The sequence below is a fragment of the Pogonomyrmex barbatus genome, unplaced genomic scaffold (genome assembly GCF_055798465.1).
Source record: "Pogonomyrmex barbatus isolate J1 unplaced genomic scaffold, ASM5579846v1 scaffold1, whole genome shotgun sequence".
NCBI classification, from domain to species: domain Eukaryota; kingdom Metazoa; phylum Arthropoda; class Insecta; order Hymenoptera; family Formicidae; genus Pogonomyrmex; species Pogonomyrmex barbatus.
The window spans coordinates 21,695,133-21,720,914 of NW_028297098.1; the positions used below are offsets into that span (position 1 = coordinate 21,695,133).

The 25,782-nt window shown below is 35.5% G+C and overlaps 3 protein-coding genes across 5 annotated transcripts; 1 reads left to right on the forward strand and 2 right to left on the reverse strand.

The window, feature by feature from the left end:
* Positions 1-4,621: 4,621 nt before the first annotated feature.
* Positions 4,622-5,962, forward strand: mRpL30 (mitochondrial ribosomal protein L30). Its single transcript, XM_011632796.3, has 4 exons — positions 4,622-4,775; positions 4,941-5,078; positions 5,419-5,545; positions 5,623-5,962. The coding sequence occupies exons 1-4, from the start codon at positions 4,753-4,755 to the stop codon at positions 5,914-5,916; spliced, it is 582 nt and encodes a 193-aa protein (XP_011631098.2). The 5' UTR covers positions 4,622-4,752; the 3' UTR covers positions 5,917-5,962.
* LOC148938244 (uncharacterized) lies at positions 5,577-8,578 on the reverse strand. Its single transcript, XM_089071113.1, has one exon. It carries the CDS (start codon positions 8,310-8,312, stop codon positions 7,911-7,913), a length of 402 nt encoding a protein of 133 aa, XP_088927239.1. The 5' UTR covers positions 8,313-8,578; the 3' UTR covers positions 5,577-7,910.
* A 4-nt stretch (positions 8,579-8,582) lies between these two features.
* PsGEF (Protostome-specific GEF) lies at positions 8,583-25,041 on the reverse strand. 3 transcript variants are annotated; one of them, XM_089071095.1, is made up of 15 exons: positions 24,787-25,041; positions 23,956-24,581; positions 22,949-23,703; positions 19,712-19,952; positions 17,437-17,491; positions 15,937-16,218; positions 15,405-15,722; positions 13,176-13,591; positions 12,339-12,551; positions 11,678-12,040; positions 11,421-11,535; positions 10,788-11,191; positions 10,285-10,506; positions 9,668-10,010; positions 8,583-8,858 (listed from the first exon to the last, which is right to left on the reverse strand). In XM_089071095.1, the coding sequence occupies exons 1-15, from the start codon at positions 25,024-25,026 to the stop codon at positions 8,583-8,585; spliced, it is 4,869 nt and encodes a 1,622-aa protein (XP_088927221.1). In that variant the 5' UTR covers positions 25,027-25,041. The 3 variants fall into 3 exon arrangements, with proteins under 3 accessions (XP_088927221.1, XP_088927214.1, XP_088927223.1); XM_089071088.1 differs by having other exon boundaries at positions 24,781-25,041; XM_089071097.1 differs by having other exon boundaries at positions 8,716-8,892; positions 24,781-25,041.
* Positions 25,042-25,782: the final 741 nt, after the last annotated feature.

Here is a 25,782-nt window from a genome sequence, read left to right on the forward strand (position 1 = left end):
ATACAAATTCGACAAATAGAATAACCGGTAAAGAGAAAAGCGCTTTTCCAAGGGAAAATTTTAATAGGAGTATTTGATTTATTTAATGTTGCACTGTGACAAATTGCAAATGTGCTAGGAGTTAAATAAGAAAAAAATCTTAGTTACGAAAATTCATGTTCGCATCAGCAAGTTATAGAATGTTACTTTTCCAGTTATACAGGGTGTCCCGAAATTCGCGAATCAAAATATCATCAGCAAGAAAGTTCTCGAAAAAATAAGTTATTAATGTATTTGTCATTTCTCGTTCCAAACAGTAATTTTTGAGATATAAATATTTATATACCTGAATTCCATTGTTATCAACCAAATAAAACTAACTGTTAACAAAGTTGCGAATTTAATGAAGAATAGATAATTTTAGGTTTCGACTCTGCCAATTAGAAATATTTATTATTTTATTATTATTATTTTATTTATTATTATTATTATTTATTATTATTATTACAAATAAGACCTGTGTTTTTGTCTTCAACGGATCAACAAATTAAAACCCATTACTCGTATATTGTATCGTATCACTATCACATACATACATAGAAAATAAAGACGTGCAAACACCAAGTTTGGTAAGATAAATATATATTCAATATCAATAATTATTTAATTGTTGAGTCCAAAATAAATAATAATTTATTACAATCGTTATTATATCTATTATGTATTCTTTCAATGTTCTTTTCGCTTTTTGTTAGTTTTTAATATTATTTTCGTACAATTTACAATTGTTATAAAACATTCAAAACTGTCTGCATTTAATAATTGCTATACATGTCTTAAATTGTATTTATTATATTAATTTTGATTATTATAATACGTTATTTCATAATAAATTTTGATACGGTAATTTCTCATTTTTGTATATTTTAACATTATGTAACATTATGTTACATTATGTTAAATTATCTGTTTTCTAATCCTATTATTTCCTGCTTTAACTTTTTTTGTTTACGATAAATAATTTGGTCAATCGTATATTTTAATAATCTTCTTTAGAATTTCCCTTTTATTTCATGTAAAAAATAATTTATTGGATAAATATTCATCTATTTCTTTATTTAATAAATACATTTACCGGTAAGGTTATTCCGCCGGTGCCTAATGCCTTTTCTAGTCTCCTCCTCAGGATGCCAGGCCGTCAGATCTCTTCGTAGCACAGGACACTCGTGAAAAACATTCGCGAATTATTACAATCGCGCGCACTAATTTTAAATAAAAGTCTTTTAGTCTGATCACTCGCGCTTCCGAAGTAAACGCGCGGCGCGACGAACTGGCTGCAATTCGTTCATTCAATTAAATCGGCGGCGGAAGGACGATTGATTTAATTCTGATTTTTCGAATTCCGATTTTATTAAAAACCGATCGATCAATGAAGTGACGCATTGATTTGCCCTATAAAAGTTCATTGAACGACTCGTAGCTATGTGATGTTAATACATTATTAATAACAGTAATATTACCTAACATTAATAATTACCTAATATTAATGTTATTAATAACAATGCAACGGATACTGTTAGCTTTGAGATTCTATTGAGGAAATCAACGGAATCCCTTGGAATACTGAACCTCTCTGCCACGTCAAGGCCGTACCCATTAAAAGGATTAATGTTTATAAAAAAAATGATTTTCCAAGAAATAAATTACTTGAAATACGTATATATTTCATTAGAGTTATTTCGATACGCTTAGTTGTCAATCTATTAATAAGCATTTATTATGACATTCGTAAGATAAAGTAACAGTTGATATTATTCGGTATCAAAGGAATGCGGGGGCAGCGTGTTTCGCTACCTGCCTATACGACGAACGCCAGCGAATGAATGGTAACACGTGGCGCGCTAGTAAACACGTGACGTATCAGCCGCGGCGCGTAAACACAACTCAAGGCTACAACGACAATAGTCTGGCTACGATGATATATTCACTAATATTACAAGCAAAGTTTAATTTCCACGTTTCATCTCTCGATAAAGGAACATTAAATACTATAATTGTTACATTTTATAACAAATAACTTTTAAATGGTATGTATCGTATATTTGCTATTTCATTCAGGATACGTTCATTTTAGGCATTCACGCGCTGTAAATGTTGTTCTACCTTCCTTTAGTGTGTAATAAATAATAAAGATAAAATTACATTTATAGCGCATGAGCATCCAAAGCAAACGCACTCTTAATAGACTTTGTTAGACAATTTATTCTTTAGATAGATATGTATACAGATATATCTTATGTATTTTATCTGTTATCTTGTTAGTATGCAAATTATTAATTATTTAAATTCGTGAAAATTCCAAAATGCTCAACAAATATTCGGATCATCATTAAATAAAATCCTTCGAGATATGCAATCCTTCTGTCACGTTAAGGTAATATCCATCGCAAAGATTATCATTTATAAAAAGTTATGAATTAGCATTACTGTATCAATGTATACGAGTCATTTTCGCCGACCGAAATGTTCAATGAAACAAATTGTCTTTTTAATAAATTTGAATTTAACAAAGCAGCACGAGTTACCAACGTTTATTATAAGGTACCGACATTCTAGAATCGACATTCTAGAATTCGTCATGATTTTTCGAAAAGAAAATGTGAAGATACGCGAAGTGATACGTAATACTACCTGCCCGTACGAGCGTCAGTGATTAAATAACGCGCTGCGCGAGCGTATACAATACCCGTCGATTGTAAACAAAGTAACAAGGTCACGTGCTATTGTATCATTATCTCAAACATAAAAATTTCAACATCTATAACAAAATTAAACATTACCATTTATATCTGTTAAGTTCTGCGCACAATAGAGGAAATATTAGGAACAGGAATAAATATTAAATCTTGAAAGTAAAAATTCGGAATATAAAGATTAATGTGTAATGGATATAAATAAGTATAAGATATCTCTCTCTCTCTCTCTCTCTCTCTCTCTCTCTCTCTCTCTCTCTCTATATATATATATATATATATATATATATATATATATATATTTATACATATGTAGCTATAAGATGTAGTTTATGTTTAATATGATAGTTTTTAATATGATGAATTTTAGATGATAGTTTATGTTTAATATTTATTCCAAACATGTCATAAAAAAGACCGCCCTCAGGTTTCTCTTTGGCAACATCAAAGAATATCAATTTGTGTCAAAAATGCATTTTTCATATCAACTCGGTGTCAAATCATCACTATACACTTTTTTGCCCTTTCTTTTTCTTTAATTTATGAATTCTTTAATTTAGCCACTTCAGATTTTAGTACATTCAGATTTTATCGGATAAATATTTTGACCGAAGTTTTTGTTATTGTTATCGAACAATACAAATTTCATTATTGTATCATGTATTATGATATTTTTTTATTTTTTATTAAATTTTTGTATTTTTATCAAATGTTATTTTGTTATAATTTATTGTTATAATATATTTACACAAAATATATTTTATTCGATTACATTCACTTTCATATTTAATATGTTATTATATTTTTTTTAATATTAAATTATTGTATAAAAAATAATAAATGTAAGAAAATTTAAAATATATATGTAGAGGAATGATGAATGAGGATAATAGAAGGCCTCAAATTGATTAGTTCCTAAAAGTATAATAGAAGTCAGAGCATAAAAATCTATTACAACTAATAAAATTTGTCATTAGAATTGTAATAAATAATCAACATGATATATTTCCTCCAAATGCTATGCTGCTACGAATATTTAATTGATATAAAATTAATTGTTAGAATTTTATCTTGAAGTATTATAATTATTGAATTAATCTGAAACTAATAAGAATCTTTGATATCTATATTAATATTGGAGTAATATTGAATTGTTTCTTATATTTTAGAAGAGAATATCCCATGCTAAAACGTGAAGTTAATATATTTATTTTTTATTTTTGTTTTAAAATGCGAAACTTTAATAAATAATATTTTATCAGAAATTGTAAAACTATGAAAAGTATGTATTATAGAAAAGTAATATGCTAAAATTATTATTATTTCTTTTAAAAATTAATAAAATGTCTTCTCAAATTTTTTTTGTTGTAAATGAAAGAACTTAATTAATTTTAATCAAAGTTGAATAGTAACTAAAACAAGAAAATAATTATAATTAAGAACAATAATAATTATAGTTATAGCTATAGTAAATGTTAACTAATAAAAAGTTAATAACTTCTAACGTAACTTAGTTAATTTTAAATGAATTAATTTATTAGTTAATCTTTAATTAGTTATTTTTATAAAACATATAAATTTTAACTTTTTTCCTTAAGTTAAAAATTTACTTATATAAAAGAAAAAATTGTTGAAAAAATGCATTTCCATATAAAAAAAATATGTCATTTCATATAAATTTAATTTACAAATAAAATAAACTTATTTGATAATCCATATTGTAATTGTTCTATTATTTAAAATATTTTAATTTTAAAATATTACGACATTCTAATTTAATATAAATAATTTTTAAGTTATATATAAGCATATTCTTGATCCAATGAATCGTGGATGCAGCTTGGACATACACCAAAATGCGATTTTATCGGTAGAATGGATGTAGCTACGTAGTTCCAAGTTCAAAAATGAATGTGCTGGTGACAGTGTACAGGAGACTTTGACGGGATCGTGTAGAAAAACCAAGATAGCAGCTTCAAGTTTCTTTCTGATTACGAGTTTGTGACGTTAATTTTAATAAATGAATAAAACACTGAAGTTTACGTAAGTAATTAAAAAAAAATTGACGATTATTGCGATTATTTATAAATTATAACAGACAGTATGCGATAGAGTGTTATTAGTTTATATGTATATTTTAGAAACAAGCTAATTCTAACCTATCTAAATATATGATCTTATATCCAAATCTTAAATTTTAACTTTTAGTTATAACATGACATCTCGCGCGACTATTTTCTTGAATTTTGTACGTCATGCAACTTTTATGAAACGGAGAATTAGGTATAAAAACGAACAGGGTGAACTAGAGGGAGTGAAATATGGAAAAATTACATATTTTCCAAGGTACATGAGGTCACATTACATGTCTATGTTTTAATTCTTTTGAAAGATTACATTATAATTATGAGGAATACTATGTAATTACTAGAAATTTTTAATTTTTTTAAATTGAAATACGAAATGAATCAATTTTTTTCACATGTCAAGCTTAAAATATAAAAATTTTAAGTTTTTTTAAAATATTCTTGATGCTCTTATGTCAAGTTTTTGGAACGTTAGATTTTAACAAATTGTTAAATATTAGATATAATGTATCATTTTCAATTTCTAAAGAGATTAAGACACTTTATGATTTATATCAGAATTGGTGCCTCTGGTATAAACATTTAAAATATATTTGTAGACACCCAGATCATGTTGATCCACCATTTGAACCCAGCAAACTATTATTAGTAAAACGAGTGAAGCCTTTTGCAGGTAATCCTTGGTGGGAAAAAGAAGTACTCGTAAACTTAGGTTTCAAAAATGAGGTAGTCAGAGTTCTAGATGTAAAACATAAGATAGTGTTTGACAAATTCTTTATTTTACTTAATTGTCGTTCTTACAGAAACACGTAAATGAACCAGTAATCGTAAAAAACATGCCAGAGATATGTGCCATGCTTTGGAAAGTGAAGCATCTGGTAAAGATCACTCCCATAAAATTACCAGATAAATTGCCAACCACAGACGATCTAAATGGCACATATTTACACGAAAATGGCACGTTTTATGTTATACCAAGAGTAGAACCTGCTCGCGAAGAAGCTGTGGAAAAATTTGTAAACGATCCAAAGAAGCTGAATCGTGATATTATACAAAAAAAACTGAGGCTTAAATGGCTGTTAGGACAATCCATGTAATGAAATAGAATAGATATTAAATTTAATAAAAATAAATAGTCAAAAAGTTATTGATATATATCTGTCAGTGGAGGAACTCTTAAAATAATCCCTCAGCAACCTGGACTGAAATTCTTTTCTTATAAGAAAGACTTTCGAAATACCCTGTATAGTATAATAAGAAGAAATTTATGGTCAGTTAGAAATAGGTCATATATGTGAAAAATTATATAAAAATAATATGCAAAAAACAATAATTTTGCGCTTTAAAAGATACGAAGGAAACAATTGAACAAATAATACAGCTTTATTTATATCTTGAATATGCGGTCAATCGACCAGTTACAACCTACTAACAATTTTAAAATTTTAGTATTTTATTTAATTCTTAATCTGTTTAAAGCATCCCAGATCCCCAGGTTACATATAATTTTGTAATTGATTTGTAATTGATTTTATTCTACTTATTTTATTAAATTTTTATATATATTTTTTAAAATTTAATCTGTAAGATGTGTCTAATGTTGAAACTTAATAACAAATTAGATGACAGATGTTTACGACAAGTTCTTTCATTAGACATAATTGATAATAAGAAACTCCAATTTTTAATAAAATCTATGATTAGCATATCCAGCGGATTTGGGACGCTTCACAGATAAGAGCAAGATCTATAAGATGCCCTGCAATAAGATTTCATTTATCTCAATCACATTTTTTCCAATTTACTTGTAGTCAAAAAGTTTAAATATAAATATTAGGCTCCAATATAATCTTACATTTAATTAAATTAGGAGTAAATTTATTAGGGCTCATCATTGGATCGTTATTGAGTAATAATATAACGGCTATAATGTAACAATAACATAAGCTTAAATCAAATTTAATATTACGTTATTATTATATCACAGCCGCCTCCCTCAGAGTGACTCGTGCGTATTCCAACTCTGACGCAAAATGTTCTCAATCTTATGTAGATATCAGCAGCTTGTTGCGGGACACCCAGTATAATAAGTGGAAGATAAGTGCCGCTTTGGGTCAGTCGTGCGGACCTACTTAGTACAGTGTTCCAAAAGAAAGAAGTCGAAGTTCAGGAGAAGTCTACACCTCGCGAACGAAACTCGCCGATCCCGACTGCCGCCGAGCAATTCGAACGATTCGGAAGCGATTCGCTACGTCATATCCAAAAAAAAAAACTTCCTGTCCTCTCGAGGTTTAGTAAGCATACTATGTAACGCGATGCTGAAACTGTACTCGACCGACTAATCCTGGAGTTGTGCACCTCCGTTGCCACCGGTAAATGACCAACTGCGACTTTTACTCCCTTGCGGTACTAAGAAGTGAACTAGATTGGAACTGCGATTAAACCTAACGTCAGCTATTCGTATTCACTACTACCACTCTATGAAAACAACTTCGGCCTCGTACATGCTCGAGCGGAATTCAAAAAGTCTCGGTAAATGCGAACGTTTTGGAAGTCCTAGTAACAGAGAGACAGTCAACTGCCGCCCCTTTTCAATCCTCCGTTCTTTACGAACTTTCCTCTTTAATATACCTTTTTTTTTTTTTCTCTTTAATGTACGACTTTTTGAGCAACGATTTACTCGTGTGTCATATTTCATTAGTCATTCGCATCTTCAAGCGTATTTGTGATTGATTCTAATCGTCCTCTATGCTATCACAGTGATCATTATATCATTATATCTCTCCCCCCTTCTGATATTAATATTACTAATGTATATGTATATATTCTAGTATATTAATAATTTTTTTCAAACTAATACAACGCCGTGACTTTTACATGAATTTGGCTCATCGTATTGTATTGTAATCTTTTATTTGTAATTTTAATGATGAACAGTTATTGCGTAATGATCTCGTTACAAAATATGACACCTTTTTAGCCATGTTTTTTTTTCGCATAAAGCGACACGATTGCTTTTATATAGTCGACAGTCGATAGCAAACCGGTGTGACCCACGAGTAAAGCATCACTCACGATGGCTCTTACGAATTTACGCGGAACTGGTTCGTCTCCGATTGCGCAGTTTCCAGAAGCGTCTGTCCCTCGACGTATGATGAATTGAGATTGTGTTCTGCGTCGATCTGGCGCCGCTCTTTTCCGGCATGTACATTCTTAATAATCGCGCCGCTCTCTCCTCCTGCGATCTGTCCGCCGCTTTTCCGCTCAGAAAGCTCAATAATTTCATGCTCCGTCTCTTTATCCTCAGTCTATTCAGAAAATTCGTTTCGCCGGTGCTGGACGGACTTGTCCTCCCGTTCTGATCGTCAAAGTCCTCTTCGAATCTCCTCGATCTTCTCAGTTGTTCACCCTTTCTACTTCTGTGTTTTCTCCTGTCGCTCCCCTCGGCGGAGTCTTCCCTCCGCATCGCTTCCCGTCTCCTCTCGGCGTTCATCTCCTCGGCATTGCGAGAATTGGTCTCCTCCGCTCTTCTCGCGACGGCTTCCAATTCCCTCAGGCGTTCGGCCTCCTTGGAACTCTTAGACAACCCGGTCACCTCCGTTGCCGCGTAACTCGCGTCCGCGTCCACGTCCGACAGCTTACGGTGCAGATCGACGATCTTCCGGCGGAACTCCTCGTCTTCCTGGCTCAGCTTCGCGAAGACACGATCGCGCTCCTCGGCGCTCGCACCGACGCTCGACTTGGACGCCGTTTGAAACCGCTGTCACCACCATCCGACCTGGTGCTTGCCGCTGCCAGGCGAATCCTCCTCCTCCGGCAGCGGCTCCAGCCGCCTCCTGCCCAGGAAGCAACGCAGCGAACCCAGACTACCACTACCGCCCAGCAACTGATCCATGCTCAGCTCCGGCAACGAGCAATCCTCGTTCTCCGATTCCTGATCGGCGTCGTCCTCCGCTGATAGATTTAGGCCGTAATTGTCCTCACCGATGGTACCAGCGCTCGCCGCACCACCGCTGCTGCTGCAGCCGTTCGGCGGCGGCTAGGGAAGTCAGGCACAGCTCGGGCTAGTGATTCTTTGCAAAAAGAAAAACAGAAGGCAAGCGTCGTCATGCAGGCAAGCAGTGCGAAGCTTATTCTATCCTGTTCTTTAACGCGGCATTCCCGCATCACGTACGTCTATATCGAGGATGAGGGAAATCCTGATTTTAAATAAATAACGATATAATCCATTCCCCAGCGTTCAGCGTTAAATTCAGCCATCTAATTTTACAGTTTTATCTAATTTCAAATGAGGCAGTCATATTTAACGAAAAATTTCAGCGATGAGTACAAGCCATTACTTCGGAACGATACTATTGCAAGGATTTCGTCGAATTATACTATACTGTGCATTAAATTCTAATGGTACTAATTGGTTTTCAAAGCAAATGTGATTATAATTTTTACGTTTAGTGCAATTTAAGTGAATTAATGCTTCAAAACTAGACGTTATTTTCCAAGCAAGCTTATATGAAAATGATGATACGTATCAAGCAATCGTTATTCGTTTATGCATTTCATAATTTATATAATTATAATTTATAATGCATATTCTCTATGAATTAACAAATTTATTTTGAAGCTTTTTATATTTAAAAAATAGCTCACAGCTTTTTGTAATTATTTATAACTTTGTAATCTTCATTTCCTAAAATATAGGTGTAAGAAATTGTTGAGAATCTGCTTGTGACCACTTGATACGCGATAAAAAATTCCTCTCAACTTTGGGATTTGGTTCATTGTGCTTCTAAGCTTTAGCTGCTTGCTTTCGAACAACATATCGCGTATTGTAATTACAAGCATCATTACCGAGTTGGCGGTGAAGCTTTCATCGTCCGGTCCGCCGGAAGTTGGCGTGCCCCATATATCATCGCCGGAAGTCGCCCCGGACGTGGTACCCTCTTCATCGTTTGGATCCAACGAGAACTCGGTTCGTTCTGGGGGTACCGGCGGTTGAAGAAGGTAACCACCGACACCTTCGCTAAGTTGTTCCAGCAAAACCATCTTGCTGACAACGTAGCTACTCGCTCGAGCGGTCCACGCTCTCAAACCGGATGGCGGCGATTCTGAGTCTCGATTATCGTCGTCCCCCTGCTCGTCCAGCTCGTCATCTTGATCCAGACTGCTCATTGTACCGAATCTTCTCAAAGCTCTGCTCGAGAATGAATTGTTACAAACAAAAAAAAAATCGCTTTAAATATTGTTTATTTGAGTGAGTGAAAAATTTTGTTCTTCTCGATGATTTACGAAGACTACCAATTTTTATTTAAGTAATCATTAAGTTAATCCTAATGAATTTGAAAGTTTCAACAAATCTAAATATCAGCTAGATGTTTACAATTAAGCAAATTTGACTAATTCATTTTTTATTCTGTTATTTTCAATTAAAAAAGTCAACTTTAATAAGATTTGATAATTTATAATACCTGTAAGGAGGTTCTCCATCACAATCAAGATCATCCTCGCTGCCATCCTCGGTGTTGCCATCCGCAGGCGTGTAACTAGGACTATTACGTCCTGGACTATCATGCAATCCATTTCGCAATCTGTGTCTCGTACAGAGATCGGGAGTCGGTGGAAGAACCGAGATCTTTGGAGGTAATGGAGAAAACGGATCCCTCTGCAACGGTGGCGTAGGACAACCCGATCTATAATAGATGATTATAAACTATTATTATAATCACTTGTCAAAATTAACACTTTTTGGATCTTGTATTTTTTCATAATATATATATTTAGCCTTGTTTCTTACAACAAATATAGATAAGTAATAAATTAAAGACGAAAAAAAGTATTTTCTTTTTATAAAAATATGTTTATTATAGGATCAAATTTGATTTCAAATATTTTGGTATATATATTAAACATTGGAAAGTTTTAAAAAATATTTAATCAATATTCAGATCTAATTGCGTGTCAAAATAAATACCTGTGACACCTTCGGCAGATACTGATGGAGCTCATCGAGTTCTCCTTTGAGGATATATGACTGCCATTTTTTCGCGTTACGCTGTTCGATTTCACGGTACTCAGACTTGCACTCGACGCGGTGCTCTGTTGCTCCACGTCAGAATTTGCCGTGGTGACTTCCTCCGTTGCGGTGTCCTGGCTGGTAGACCGGCTGTTGCTCTCTCGAGGAGTTCTGGCCGCCAATTCCTCAGCCGTCCACTCTTCGAAGGAGCCCTCGTGATCCGGAGGAGGAATTTGATGCGAATTGCGCACCCATTGCGCTAGATGATTGTTCTCTCGGGAGTCTTTTAGGATCGTTTCCAGGCTTTCGCCAGAATGCGATTCTTTTTCCTCTTCGTCAGGTTGCTGAGGTTCTCTCGCGATCTATTACATTCGGACATCGATTTCGAAAGTTTGAAAAAATTAGACGCTCGAAGATGCTAAGACGATTTCAGTTCCCCAATTTAATCCCATTTCTTCATCTCGCTCTTCGCGATATTACATGAATATTAATTTTTTTTTTTTTTTTTTTTTTTTTTTGAAGAAATGAATATGTACATTAGATGTACGTTGGACTAGTTTCGAGTGATATCTGCCGCTATTTTTCACTGACCTGCGAGCTTTCCGTGGACTCTCTGGTGGTGGCGAAATTGCTGCTAGCCACCAGATTCTCTTCAGGGCTGTCCTGATCCGACGAGCCCAAACCACAGCCTGTATTCACATAGATGCTAGAACGCAATGAAAATTGGCGCTTATGAATACTGTTATACTTGGCCCGTCCGTGCGATTTCTTCGCTTACGTCCCGATTTCCGACAAAATATTCCGCGAGGTGCACACGCGTGTTTTTTTCTGTCGTGCCCGTCACTCACATTTGCCGTTGAAGGAGATTATGCCAGACGGCCTTTAGCTCCGCTGTCGGCGCGCGAAGAATAAGAACGCGTCTTCTGGGTCGACTGTGGGGACTGCAACCGCCGCTGTTTATCGTCTCGGTGTGACCATTGTCCGCGCTGCCGTTCGGGTTTATAGCGACCTGCAGCCGAAATTCCGTCGGTCTCTTTCGCACGGTGAAGCACGCCTCGGCGATGCTGGACAATCGCAGAGGTTCCTCGGTGACGAAGAGCACACGGTCCCGCGATACCCGCGCGAACACCAGAAGATCGGTCAGCAGTAGCGCCCAGGATGGTTGCAGTCGCGCTCGACCTTCAACTTTAGCAAGAGCTCCGCCGAACAGCCTAAAGCAAATTTGATTTTTTTTTTTTAATAATCGTACGTTTTGTAACTAAAAGTGATCACTTCTAGCCAAATAAATTAATTTAATTTCACGAAAATCACGAAATAATTAAATAATAATCGAGCAAATAAGCAAATGTAATTGAATTGTTGAATTGATGAATTATTATTCTTTATAAAAACAGGCAAAATATGATTTTTCTAAAAATTAAATTTCACTTTTACATGAAGTTAGTACACACGACATTGTCTCTGACATGAAATTCTCGAAAAGTCAGGAAGAACGCTTTAAAGCCTCACCATCGTCTTCCCGGCATTGCTAAGGTAAAGGGCTTGCATCTCGCGAATACCAATCGAGATTCCACCTCCTGCAAACTCAATAAGGGTCTTCCGGTGTCTCGCGGGGGCTCCATGACACCCGCGTTAGCCGTAGCTTCTCTATAACCCTGGGCCAAGTCTCTCGCTTGTTGACAATTTCGCGGTGACGCCTGGCCCAACAATCTCGTCATCTCTCTGCAAACACGAATTTACTACGAAAACGGTACGGTTTTCGCTTTTCCAATACTACAAGCGCCGAGAAATTACAAGAAATTACTTTTACATTAGAAGCTTTCATTAGAAGCAGAACAACTTTGAAACTTTAGTAGACTATTCAAATTTTAACTGAAGATTTAATATTAATACTTTTTAATAGCACACAAGATGAGAAAATTACGCAGCATAAAAATATTCTGATAACTTTTTAATAATTTTAATATTTATCTTTAAATACGAATATTTATTAGAAGAACATGCTTGTATAAAAATTGACGATTATTGAAAGTACAAGAAATTCTGAATAGGGTAACAAGAGTTTACTCGTTTAACTTAAAAAAATCTATATTAAAATATATAAATTCTCTAATTAAATAAATTATAATTTTCTATATCCTCCAACTTCTACATACTTTTATTCTATTAATAATAGCTTTCAAAAATACATGTATATCTTGATCTCGATATATCGCTTTGATTTAATCGAATTTTGTTTTGCGCTAATTATAAGACACGGGTTATCCAGTGAAAAAATGATGAAAAAAAGCGAAATAGGCCTCTTTAGGAGAAGAGAACACAATCGATTAGCGTAATCGTGCCAACCTGTAGTGTTCTAAGGGTAGAAGCAGCACCCCGGTGAGATCAGGGCGCCGTTTGTGGGGTACAGCGGGTTCGCAGACCAGCTTGGCGAAGGCCGTATTCCGTCTGAGAGCGACCAACAGACAACAGGCACGTTGTAGGCCACTGAGGTATCTTCGGTAGGCAGCTGTGATTTTAGGAACTCTATAGAGATAGCTGTCGACACCGCCGCCTTCGTCCCTGATCTCCTCGGACAGTTTGAGCAGTTCATCCAAGTTCTGAAAGAGGATCAGGTAGTCTGCCGCCGACAGGACATCACGTCGTTCGCATAACGGGACCATGAAGCGCGTGTGACCACTCTTTAAAACGCCCCAATATCTGGTCTCACGTACAGCTAATTCCTCTTCGGGTGGCGCGTCAGGCGCCAAGTTCGGAAAGACCTGTTTGAATAAGTCGCGACAAGATTTTGGACGGCTTTTTTATACGGAATTGAAATAATATTCAAATAAGCGTCTACTTTCGCGGTAATCTCGCATTTTGTTATTTCAAACGAAGCTCGCAATAATAATGAATAAAAAAATAGAAGAAAATAGCACTTAATTATGATTGCTTAACATGACATTATGAGATTTTTTTTTTAATTAACATTCGTATCATAGGTAACGTTTATATATAAAAATATAAAAATAATAAAAATACTTTTTACGATTGTTATGATGAAGTATCTAGAATAATTTTGATAAATACGTAATTTTTTAAATCTTAAATCTCTTTCAAAAGAAACTTAACGAGGTAAGAAATATCTTGTAAAATCGATGAGAAATTATTTTCTTTTAAAGCAAAAATAATTCAAACTTATAAGAATATATATGATGAATTAATGTCACAGGATCAAGGTGGCAGGGATGTAATAAATGAACAGAACGCATGGTTGGAAACAAAACTTGTTGGCAACAAAAAAGAGCAAGGTACAAAACATAACCGCATCATAACTTAAACGGCATCTCTCACGTGAGAGACACGCGCGCTATACACTACACGCTCCGCTACAAGTATAAAGAAAGTAAAGAGATGAAAAAACAATGTACAGAGGTGTGTGACACGCCGTTCGCGCTCTTCTTGTGACGAAAACAAAAAAAAATAAGCTCTAAATAACGCACGCTAATGACGCGTCTAACAAATTCGCATATATTCCCGCTATAATGATAAGTCCTCATAAAAATATAAAATTTTTCGACAATTCTAAATATGTTGTAATTTCTAATTTAGCGTTAAAATTTGTCACTTTTCCGATTTACAAATATAGCCGAAAAATAACAACATTCAGAATTTTACAAAGCGATCGTCGACCATATATATTTATCAAATATCGTGCTCTCCGGAGTAATTAATAGCAATCATAAAAGCGAGTTTGTAGAATTAAATCTTACAGTATTATTCGAGTGATATCAATTATCACACATCTTTCGAATTGAAATAAGATTTATAAAACTGTAACGATACTCATGATATCAAAAGGTATTATCAGACACGTCTGCAAGTTTATAGTTTTGTGAAGTAGCATTAACACTTAGAGATGATGCAATTCAACATAATAATAGTAATTAAGAAATATATATTTTTTTATGATGTTAAAGATAATTGAAAAATTACATATTTCTATAATATTGTTTTTTCATGTTGCAATTAAACATTTGACGCATTTTTCTACCTAATCGATTATTTTGTTAAAATGGGGAGCTCTTTTAACACACTTTCAATCTTTGATTAATTTACGATCCATGTAATTATGCTTCAATGACGGACGTAAATTGACACTAGTAACGGTACTCTTCACTGCATTATAATTATATATTAGTCGATACCTTGAATCAGATAGTACTATTTGTGGTAACTATAGTAATAATGTAACTTTATATGATACTATTTCGAGTTTAGTAAGTCACTTTTTGCCTACAGAGATTTTAATTAATTTTGAGATATCCATTTAAATCACAAACAGTTAAAATTTACACTTTCTCCAGAGTTTAATTTCAATCGCGCAAATATTTCGTTCAGAAGGAACCGACATACATATACGACGCAAAAAGCGGATCGTTTCATATTACATCTTGAATAATTGATAGATATAATGTCACTTTTCATGTATTGTCGTTCACGCAACGTTTTCTTCGTAATCAAGGTATCGATGAATATACATATACATATACCGCTACACACGGGTAACGTTCACACGAGGACGCCGGTACCGACCTCGGCGTTGAACGTGACTGAGTGCTGAACGTTGAGGCCGACAGCGGAGGAATGTTGAAGAGTCGCGTTCACCGAGCTGGGCCTGTGATGGGGGCCGGAATGAGCACCGCCTTTGCGATATACCTCTAGCACCAGCTGATTCGTGGCGGCCTGGATGAGGCCCAGAATTTCGTCTCGCGGTTTTGTCACGACGTTCGTCGTCTCTACAAAGACCACATGATCACCCGGCCGCAAGCCGGAGCGTTCCGCTGGACTTCCCGGATCCACGCGCTCCACTCGTGGTGGTCTGCCCCACGACAGCGAGAATCCCCATGGGATCTAACAGATAAATAATAAAAATGTTTGGGTAGCGAAATTAGTTTTCGTAATCATATCAGTAGGACAAACACTAAAATTATTCATATTGTTTCTTATTACGTATTGAATCGTTTTATGATCGCATATATTTATAGAAGGAAGTAATGAAATATTTGACTAACTCGGTAATTTTCGGTACTACCTATACTTTGATTTAAAACTAAGATAAACGCACTTGATTGACCGAAGTTTGCCTTAGCAGTCTTCTCGTGATGGTACACGGCGTTCTACCGCCCCTCGCAGTGAAACCCGGGTGTAAAGGTAGGCCTGTAAGCGGATCGACCGGTTCTAGTTCCAAATGCCTCAGATACATGAGATCGTCCGTTCCTGAGTTGTTATTATCTGGCTCGCCATCCTTGGATAATGGCGATGACACGACGCAGTCTTGAGGTACACCCGCGAAAGGGGTGCTCGTATTTCGGACGGATCCGGCTTCCAGAGGGTGCCATGTCGCTTCCTGCAAATTCTCTCCCTCTTAATTTATACTTTATTGATACAAGAAACTAAAAATTGTAATAATTGTCGCATTTGAAAAAACTGGAAATTATGCTTCATTAAATTTTTGCTGTAAAAAATTAATAGTTTCGATTTTTCAAAAGAAAATTGACGAATTAAGAAATAAATTTCGATAGATTCGACGAAAATTCAATTTAAGCTAATTGAAATAATTGTTATTTTTAAATATAATTCCAATAGAAGTTGAGTTACAATTTGGCGATAGTTTTTATTGTCATATTAAAATATATCAAATCTGTAATATAAGAGAATATAATAAAAAATAATAGAAAATTTGTTGTAAAGTAAATGTATTTAGGATATTATTCAAATAATATATATATATATATATATATATATATATATATATATATATATAAAATATTTATGATCAAGGCAGATAATCCACTTACATTATTTCAAGTCATTGATATTGTACATGCAAGCCGTTATACTTCAATGAATAAAAAAGATTAAATTACGAAGTTTACACAAAGTGGGAAAAATATTAAATTTTTTAACTATTACAAACTTTTTAACTATTTTTATAAATTATAAATTTTTTAATAATCTATTATTATGTAATGTATGCGTATTCTCATCTTTTTGAGATTTAGAACAGCAGAGACTAAGACTTAAAAACAGCTGAGACTAAGAAATTTTAATCGCGCGAATATCTAAAATAAGCTTCAAGTTTTTTTATGTATTTACTTTTTCTTTGTGAGTTTTTCAATGATTTATAGCAAAAAAACTTTCCAGACGCTACTACAATATTCAAGGATTAATATAGCAAACTTTAGTAGACGTCTAGACACATTCGTTGCTGTAATATACTTGAAATAAATCGGCAAGACGTCTCAATTCGAGAGTCTTTCACCTGAATATTTAACATTTTGATATACTTACCCTCCTCCTCCTCTAGGGAAACGTGAGTTTTTTTTTTTTAATAATTTATAGCAAGAAATGTGTGTGTTTCGGAGACGTTGAGAATTAATACAGCTACGAACTTTAGTAGACGTCTAGATATGACTCTATAATATGTGATGTACACTCGAAGCGAATCGAGAATGGACGTTTCTCGATCGAACACATCTCGGATATGTATACTCGAATATATGTACCCGAAGTTTCATAATTTTATATAGTTTATTGATATATATATATATATATGTATATATACCTTATCCTGGGACAGAGGCAGGGGAAGAGTCATGCAGCCCAGCAACTCGCTACGTCTGAAACAGCCGGAAAGGGAAACACGCATAATAAATTTCCGTCGTCCGGAGTAAGGCCGCAAAATACGTGGACACGCTTGTAGTACATATACACGCTGTATACAAGTACCGTCTATCCCCGAGGAGTGTGGTGTATATACAACGTGACCGTAATGTCTCGCGTACTGTACGCAAATATATATATATATATATATATATATATATATATATATATATATATATATAGAGAGAGAGAGAGAGAGAGAGAGAGAGAGAAAGAAGGGGGGATGAAAGGGGTGAGAAATGCACGTGGTAAACGTGGTGCGCATGATCCGGGGGAATCGATTCCCCTCCTACCGCACAAAAGGGGAAACCTTCTCTCTCTCGAATGCCCCTAGAAATTACAATAGTTTAGATATTCGGACGGACCATCGACCGAAAAGACACGCGGTTTGGAATTGCGTAATTTCCTGCATCGCTGAAAATCTTTCAGATCTTACCTTAATTTATTAAAAAGCCCAATATATTGAATATAAAGCATAAGTATATAGTTAAGTATGGGAGCGCTCTATATGAAAATTCTAGACTTCTCATAAACAAGATTTGGTAACAGTGATAATTTACATGCGCAATATTTAAGAGATATTAAATATGATGAGCAATTTAATAAAATACAGAAGTTTGGGATAAAAGGTTTCGATTTTGACTTATTTATATAAATATATACACACAAAGATTTTCTTAAGAAATCTCTTTAGGCATGAAAGTATTAAAACTATAAAATGTACGAAAGAAATTTGATTATAAAACAAATAATAAATAAATAAATATGTATGCATAATTATGATTATAATTTAAATTAAAAGGATTCGAATCGTACATAAACGTTTGGATAATATCCGTATTATCTTTGTGAAAATGTAACTTCTTCGCGGACATTTTTCCGATATGAGAAATTCTCGGAACAGCTTAAAATTAGGTTGACTGCTTTGATCGGACATTCCGAAGAATAAACAAGCCAAGGTCGAGACAAAAGGATATTCGATCATCGATCGAATATCGAATGAGGAGAAACGCGCTTTCTTGCAAAGCATACGACATCGTACACGCGTAAAAATAAACGTAACGTCGGATAAATGATTGACCCGATGGGTATAACTAGATTTATATAGAAACACATGACACGAGTAATATAAAAAAAAAAATAGGAATACGTGAGATACGATAGATAAATTCGCTGCTCCACTAATATAAATTCCACAGACAGTTTCGTGTCCGCTTTTACGAATTTCACGGGGTTTTCTCACGTCGTATTGCCCTGGCGTACGTCGAAAGATTACTATCTCGTACACGAGGCATCACGTGCTTGTTAAGCCTCCTGTAAGTTAACGACATATCGTTTACGAGGTTTTATCAGAACGAATTAAATCAGGGCTGATTCGCCGGCCGAGATTAACTTCCACATTTCTCCCTCTTGCTCTGACTATTACTAATTGAACAGGCAAAACAGTACAAGCCTTATCGCGGCAACCTGTTTTCCAACTGTAAACTTGTTCTAGAATTCGTGTTGAATCTATTAGTTCTCGCCTTTTATGCTCTCCAAAGAAACTGTACCGTAAGAATATCACGTAAATATACTTATCTTTACATAATTAAAAGTTAACAAAGAAAATCTACAAGTTTATTATAAGTGATAAAATTAAAGATTTGGAAATTAATTAAAGAACTAATAGACAACACAGTCTTCTTTATCTCTCTAAGAAGCTTTACAATCTGTTTTTAATGTAATCGTTTCTACATCAAATTTATTTTTTTTTAATCCTTCAAAAAGTGAATTATATCATTGCCATTTATATTTAATTTCTTCAATATTTTTTGTCATGAATTATCTTTCATATATATATATATATACGGATTCTCTGAGAAAATTGCATAATTAATCTTACCGTAACAAAGCCGAGGCACTTGTCTTAATAAATAAATTTTCAGACAACGAGGCGTCAGATTTGCTTGAAATCTGAACGCGTTCACCGCGACCTCCTGAGATTTACGAACTTAACTCTGCGTCAGTATCTTCTTGCACCCTCTAGTATCGTAAGCCTCCTCTCCTCTCTTCTCCCCCCCCCCCCTCCGCCCTCTCTTTCTCTCTCTCTCTCTCTCTCTCTCTCTCTCTCTCTCTCTCTCTCTCTCTCTCTCTCTCTCTCTCTCTCTCGTTTTCTCGTCTCCGCGGAGCATGCTCACCTTGCACGACGATCCCGGTGCCAGACGGCGATGTCCAGGGACGTGGGCCTGTGACCGGTGCAGTGACTGTTGTATGCCGGGCAGGGGAGTATAAGAGTCTCGCGGAACACCGGATTCGGCGTGGCGCGATGAACTGCGGTTCTCTTGACAACTCCCTCGCCACTGATATTTTTCAGACTTGCCTTTACGTATGCGTGCACCGGTCCTTCGTACGCCCGTCTCAGATCCTTGCACCTTATTACTGCGAACATTACGAAAATCGGGAATGTATTTTGAGAATGTAAAAGAAGAAAGAGAAAAGGACAGATAGAGTTTTGTTATATCGTATTCATTTTGAAAAGTGAGTATTTTTTATTTTACATTCATTCGAGAAATGGATTACGTACGTTTTTGTTTAAAAGAACTTTCCCGTCACAATCAGTGGTATATATACCAATAACATAAGGTGATAATAATTACGAAAAATAATAGACCTACGTTTATGCGATTTTTAAAAAATAAGATAATCTTGGAATTCTTTCTTTCATTTTTCGTTTCGCTTTTAATAATCAACTACTTTCAAAATATAACACAGTAAAAAGCTCTGAGTGAATATAGTAAAAAGTTTTCATTAGATAAATTCTGAATTTAATAGAACATTGTATCATTCGTAGTACAAGATTTATAGTATAACATTTTGATATCTTTTTTATTAATACAATGACAAAAGATTCTTTTTAATAACTAACGAAAGATAAAAGATGTTGGAGAATTGTAGTTTTCAGCCATATTTATAGCCATATTTTGTGATTGCTTTTAAAGATTCATTTGATTTATGTTTGCACGAAAGGAGGGAGTATCCGATAATGTAATGAAAAGGATCAGTAGGTTGTTACGACCTTTGCCCTACTTCATTTTCACTTCATCTTCACATTCCGTCTACCCACCTAGGTTTTATCGGCGGTAGAACGGAACTGAAAGGCATAATGAATAAGAAAATGAATCGAATAGGAATACCGAGAATAATTAAACTTCTTTTTATTATTTCCAACCGATTACTTTTGTTGTCAATAATCAACATTATAACGCATTATAATAACGTCAGGCTTTTAATTATATATCTGTGAAGTTATTGTTATGTTTCTCTAAAGAAAGACCTTTAGAAAGATCAAGAAGAGATTTTTAAGATATGTAGCACTTTAACACGTACAGCAATAAACTTCGCGGTACATGGAATGTGTTTTGTGGCCAGTTGCCTTTGTTCTCGTAAGTTTCGCTACATACAATCTAGATGTGTTTGTTTTAATTTGCCGCAATTATACTACTTCGCGATTATTTAATATTTACAACTCATTGTTGTTTCTACGAGTTTATAACAGCAGTATAAGAATACATTTAATATTTTAAAGACTATTAAAACAGTAATACATAATTTATCCAATTTAAAATAATAAAAATATTTTGTTTAGTTGTAAATATAAATGTAACATCTCTAACTTCGTATATTTATTTAATGGCTATTATATAATTATTTCATTAGTTTTGAGAACATTCAAACAAATATTATAATAAATAAAAATTTATGCAATTTTGACTAACATTTCTAACATCTTTGTTAATTTTTAATTTTTATTTTGAGATATGCATATATAGGTAAAGAATACAGAGAGAAAAATAATTAAATTTAATTATTATTATTTCATTATCTTAAAACATCAAAACTGCTTTTTTCCTCGTTTAACAAAAAAAAACAATTTATCTTCATTTTGTATGTGCTCACAACTTTTCCCTTTTTTGTGGATATACTTCTCTGAAATTCCTTTCTCCACTGTCGGACTTTTAATCTATTTAAATTTAATTGTCTAAGCAAAATATTTTTATGCAATCAAGTCAAATGTATTTGTTCCTTTATGCATTGTGGCAAATTTTGCATTGTGCGACGGCACTGCGGACAGGAGGAATCCCGGAGAATCGACGCTCCGAGCTCACTCTTACGGCCGACTGTACCGCGGCACTCACTACTTGCGCGAGGACGTCCGACCGATGCGGCATTCGCCACTGGCTCCATCCGTGCCGAGGATTCGCATTGCGCGATCTACTTTTCGGCGATTACTACGCACCATAGTATCACGTTTTAAATAATCTCAAACGTCTAGCAAATCGACGAATAGAGTGAACTTGTTGAAAAGAAAAAAAATACACACACGTACACAGCACTATTCTAGTTTCTACAAATAATTCTCCTTCTTCAAGTAGATATTCTTCTTCTTGCTGAAATTCGTTATATCATCCGTAGAAGTAATATTTAAAAAGAATAACGTGGTGTAAGAAATACGAGCGGGATTTTCGGGAATAAATCGTGTCGACATTATATTCAAGTTCGCCTCACTCTCTTATATAAAAATTAAGCGGGAATTTCTGAGTGATGAAGGACGACCGGGAAACTGCGGTGCCACGGGAAACGAATCTCTCGGGACCAATCGAGGACGATTAACCGATTCTGCGAGACGACCGCGAAACGCGTCAGCGAACGGCGCATCGACCGAATGCGATGCGTTTCATTCCAAACGCGGCAAGAACGATTGGGAAAACAAGCCGGCAGAATGAGACTCGTCATCGAGTATAAGAAAAGATCGTAACTGTTGACACGCAGGCAACGCAACGATGATTAATGTCGTTGGGCTTACTAACCGGAATCAAATTGCCGGGAGGGTCTGTAGGTTACTGGCACAGTACGATGCCGAGTGCGGGGTGCCGAGCGCCCTCGAAGCACCCCCTCTCGAGACACGCAACTAGCGCATGTCTCGTGGCCGCGAAATTTCAGGAGTGTGCGAGGGTAGCAAGTTACCCCATAACCAAATGAAATTAAAGAATAACAAACGTTTTCTCCCAGAAAAATGTAAAAAATTTATTCGAAAAAACATATGAAATAATGTTTGGTGATTGCAATAAAAATTGCAAGAATAATTTTATTAAATGAATATTGTGCAAAGTTATTAGCTTCATTATTTCATTGTTTCTCAAAAATTTTGTAATACCAATTTGGTATTAATATATATATATATATATATATATATATCTATATATATATATATATATATATATATATATATATCTGATCCAGTGTTAATAGACAAATTTAATACTTATATCTTTTTTCTTTTGAGGTAATTATGTGCATATATTCATATTTTCTCTTACATTTTCTGTTCTTCACTTCGTTACCATAATTAATATGTAATACAAATATAAATTTACCTCGAACGTGTATATGTTCCGCCACGAGAGAGCACTCGATTTCGATCGATCCGCGACAATTGGATCTCGTTGGCGTTTCACCCTCGGGACTGAACTTCAAACATCTCCTGACAGTCGCGACCAAGGGGACCTCCGGAGTTGTCGACATAGAAGTGACGAATGATTTCGAGCTATGCAAATCATCCATCATGGATGACTTCGGGCTGTCGAGATCCCATGAACTGGTCTTCCTGCTAATGTCCTCCTCCTTACGATCTTCAATGCTGTAGAAAGACACCTTCGTGGCCGGCATGTGCTTTTCATCCAAGGTCAAATCAAGATCTGTTTCTAACGCTAGCTTCTTCACATTTGGATTGACGGCTTCGATCAGAGTGACTTGATTCTCCTTAATTGAAGGACTCCTCTTGGCACGTTTGCCGTCCACCTCTTTGTCGCCATCCTTTCGCGGACGTTTCCGGCGAATGCCACGTTGCCTCTTCAGCGTGAACTCACCCTCAAGATCGTTCAAAGGTGACGTGAAAGCCCAAGACACCGGTGAGGGATCCTCCAGGAGTTGACTGACCGACGAAATGGAGCTGTCGTTGCGCGCCGGCGATTCTTCCTCTATCACCTCCGCGATAGTCTCGTACGTATGATTTGTCATCTTTGAATCTGATCGTTTTTCGCACGACGCCTCCAGAATTTTATTTCTTTCCTCAGCATCACCCAAGAGAATTTCCGCTACCGTTTTACTTCCAAAATTGACTTCCTGCTCTCTGAACATATGTGATTTTTAATTTGGAAAATTTATGTTGTAGCAAATTTTATCTTTTTGTTATTTATATTAACAAATATACACATAATTTCTTAAATGTATATTTTATACATTAATTTTATACGTTAAGATTAATTTATGTCAGTCAAAACTAATAAAAGTAAAACAGCAGGAATAAATAAATCACGTTTGCTCTTTTCTAATTATTTTATTTTTATTATTAAATTATTTTTTTAATTATTATCATTCTTACCTGTGAAGCACTTCCGTCACAGTGTTGTCCATATTTTCATACTTCGGCAAATCTTGATCTATAGTAAGACTTGACAATTTTCCGACGAGTGGCGTGTGTCCTTGAGCAATCTTCGGCTTGAAAGGACTAATTGCTTGAGCAAGTTTAGTATGATAAGGCGTTCGACATCGTGCATGGATCTTCGTGATTTTCGCTAGCTTTGGCAAGTATGGCGTTCTCACTATTTTTGCCTTCTGCTCAACGTTCTGAGAATAGGCGTTCTTGGTCTTTTCACCCAAAGGCATGGAGCCCGCCTCCATCACGTCTTCGGGACTGGTCGCCATCGAGATTTGTTGAAAGAAATCGGAAACATGGGATTGCAAATTCGCTCGCGCCTCATTGACGACATTCTGCGGTAGCTCGTTGTCGCTCTGGAAATTTTTGGTGCAACTGTTCATGAAGAGTGTAGGATCTGTCGGTAGGGTCAGAGCGGTCGAGCACTTGCTACCGGGTGGATAATACATGAGCGGTCCGATGTCGGTGTCCACTCTCGGTGTGCTTTGATAGAAGCTCTCAGACACTGGGGAATTCTCCGTTCCTTGTGACACGGACTGGCGTTTACTTGATCTCAGATGTGGTTTCGTCGCCTAAAAAATGCACCGAGGGATACGTTTTTGGACGAATTTTTTGGACGTGTATAATCAAAAATTTATTTCAATCACAGCCTTTATTATTATTTTATTATTACATCAGAAGTATTTTTTCAAGTGTTTTATTTATATCACGATGCTTAATTATTTATTATATCATATATTGCTATAAAAAGAAAAGAAAAGTTGAACTTACTGTTACCTGAAAATACGTCCTCAAGTCAGTTCCGTTACTCCTGCATCTTCTCCTCCGAGCCGGCGTTGTTCTGGACGTGTTCGATACATTCTGTGCAGATACCTGCCTAGTTCGACAGCTAGCAGACGTCGGCGGTGTGTTAGATAAATCCCGAAATGGCCGGCGAGCAGGCTTGTTCAAAGTGGGCGGACCGTGGGGTGTCGAACTGGTTGTCGACAACGATCTCGAAACCGTCCACTTCAGCATCTCTAGACGCTAGATGAGAAAAGAATAAGAATGGACATTAAAAAAAGAATTTAAAAAAATCGTTAACCCGGTAAAAATTTCTCAAAAAATTTTGAAACTATTTAGATTTTCTCGTGAAATGGCTGAATTGCGTTCTAAGTAACTTTTAAATGTCTAACTAAAAAGATATTTCCAACGTTAAGCATAATTAATTTCTTAGACTATCCTTACGCATGTGAATTATTGTCCTTTTAATCTTAATATACGTCAAGTGTTCCGGAAGCCACAAAGCCAGAGCGATTATTTTCGCCTCGACACGTTACTTAGTGTTCACCGGTTATGACATTTCATTAGAGAGTCCTTCACATTCAATCTAGCTATTTCCTTTGTACAGAGGAAGTGTGAGGGTCGGTCCGAGCTGTCATTAATCTACAACGAACGCGTACGGTGTATGTAAAACATATGGGAATCCACGTGAATGGGAAACCGTCGTTGGGTTTCGCTACGTCTCGATAAGGTCGACATCTCGTCAGATCCGCCCTATCGGCCTTCCGGCCGAAAGCGAAGTGATCGCTTGCGTCTAATTACATAGAGAGAAACGTGTTCACGACACGATACACAAAACGCGACAGGAAACCTCGCGACGAAATCGAAGAGAAGGGAAGAGAGATAGCGACGCGCACCTGTCGCGACATACGGGAAATAGCGAAACAGGTGAAAGCCGTCTTACACCTGAGAGACGGTTTTACGAGTTAGCACTTGCCTAGGCACTGTGCT

What these genes read in the sequence shown, in the direction of transcription:
- mRpL30 (XM_011632796.3), top strand. Translation starts at nt 4,753, where the DNA reads ATGAATAAAACACTGAAGTTTAC. An exon ending in AAAATTACATATTTTCCAAG is followed by an intron (nt 5,079 to 5,418) that starts GTACATGAGGTC and finishes ATATATTTGTAG; the next exon opens with ACACCCAGATCATGTTGATC. An exon ending in ACTTAGGTTTCAAAAATGAG is followed by an intron (nt 5,546 to 5,622) that starts GTAGTCAGAGTT and finishes TCGTTCTTACAG; the next exon opens with AAACACGTAAATGAACCAGT.
- LOC148938244 (XM_089071113.1), bottom strand. Translation starts at nt 8,312, where the DNA reads ATGAACGCCGAGAGGAGACGGGAAGCGATGCGGAGGGAAGACTCCGCC.
- PsGEF (XM_089071088.1), bottom strand. Translation starts at nt 25,026, where the DNA reads ATGCTGAAGTGGACGGTTTCGAGATCGTTGTCGACAACCAGTTCGACA. An exon ending in TGCCTCTGTCCCAGGATAAG is followed by an intron (nt 16,219 to 17,436) that starts GTATATATACAT and finishes GAGAATTTGCAG; the next exon opens with GAAGCGACATGGCACCCTCT. An exon ending in GATGGAGAACCTCCTTACAG is followed by an intron (nt 10,011 to 10,284) that starts GTATTATAAATT and finishes ATTCTCGAGCAG; the next exon opens with AGCTTTGAGAAGATTCGGTA.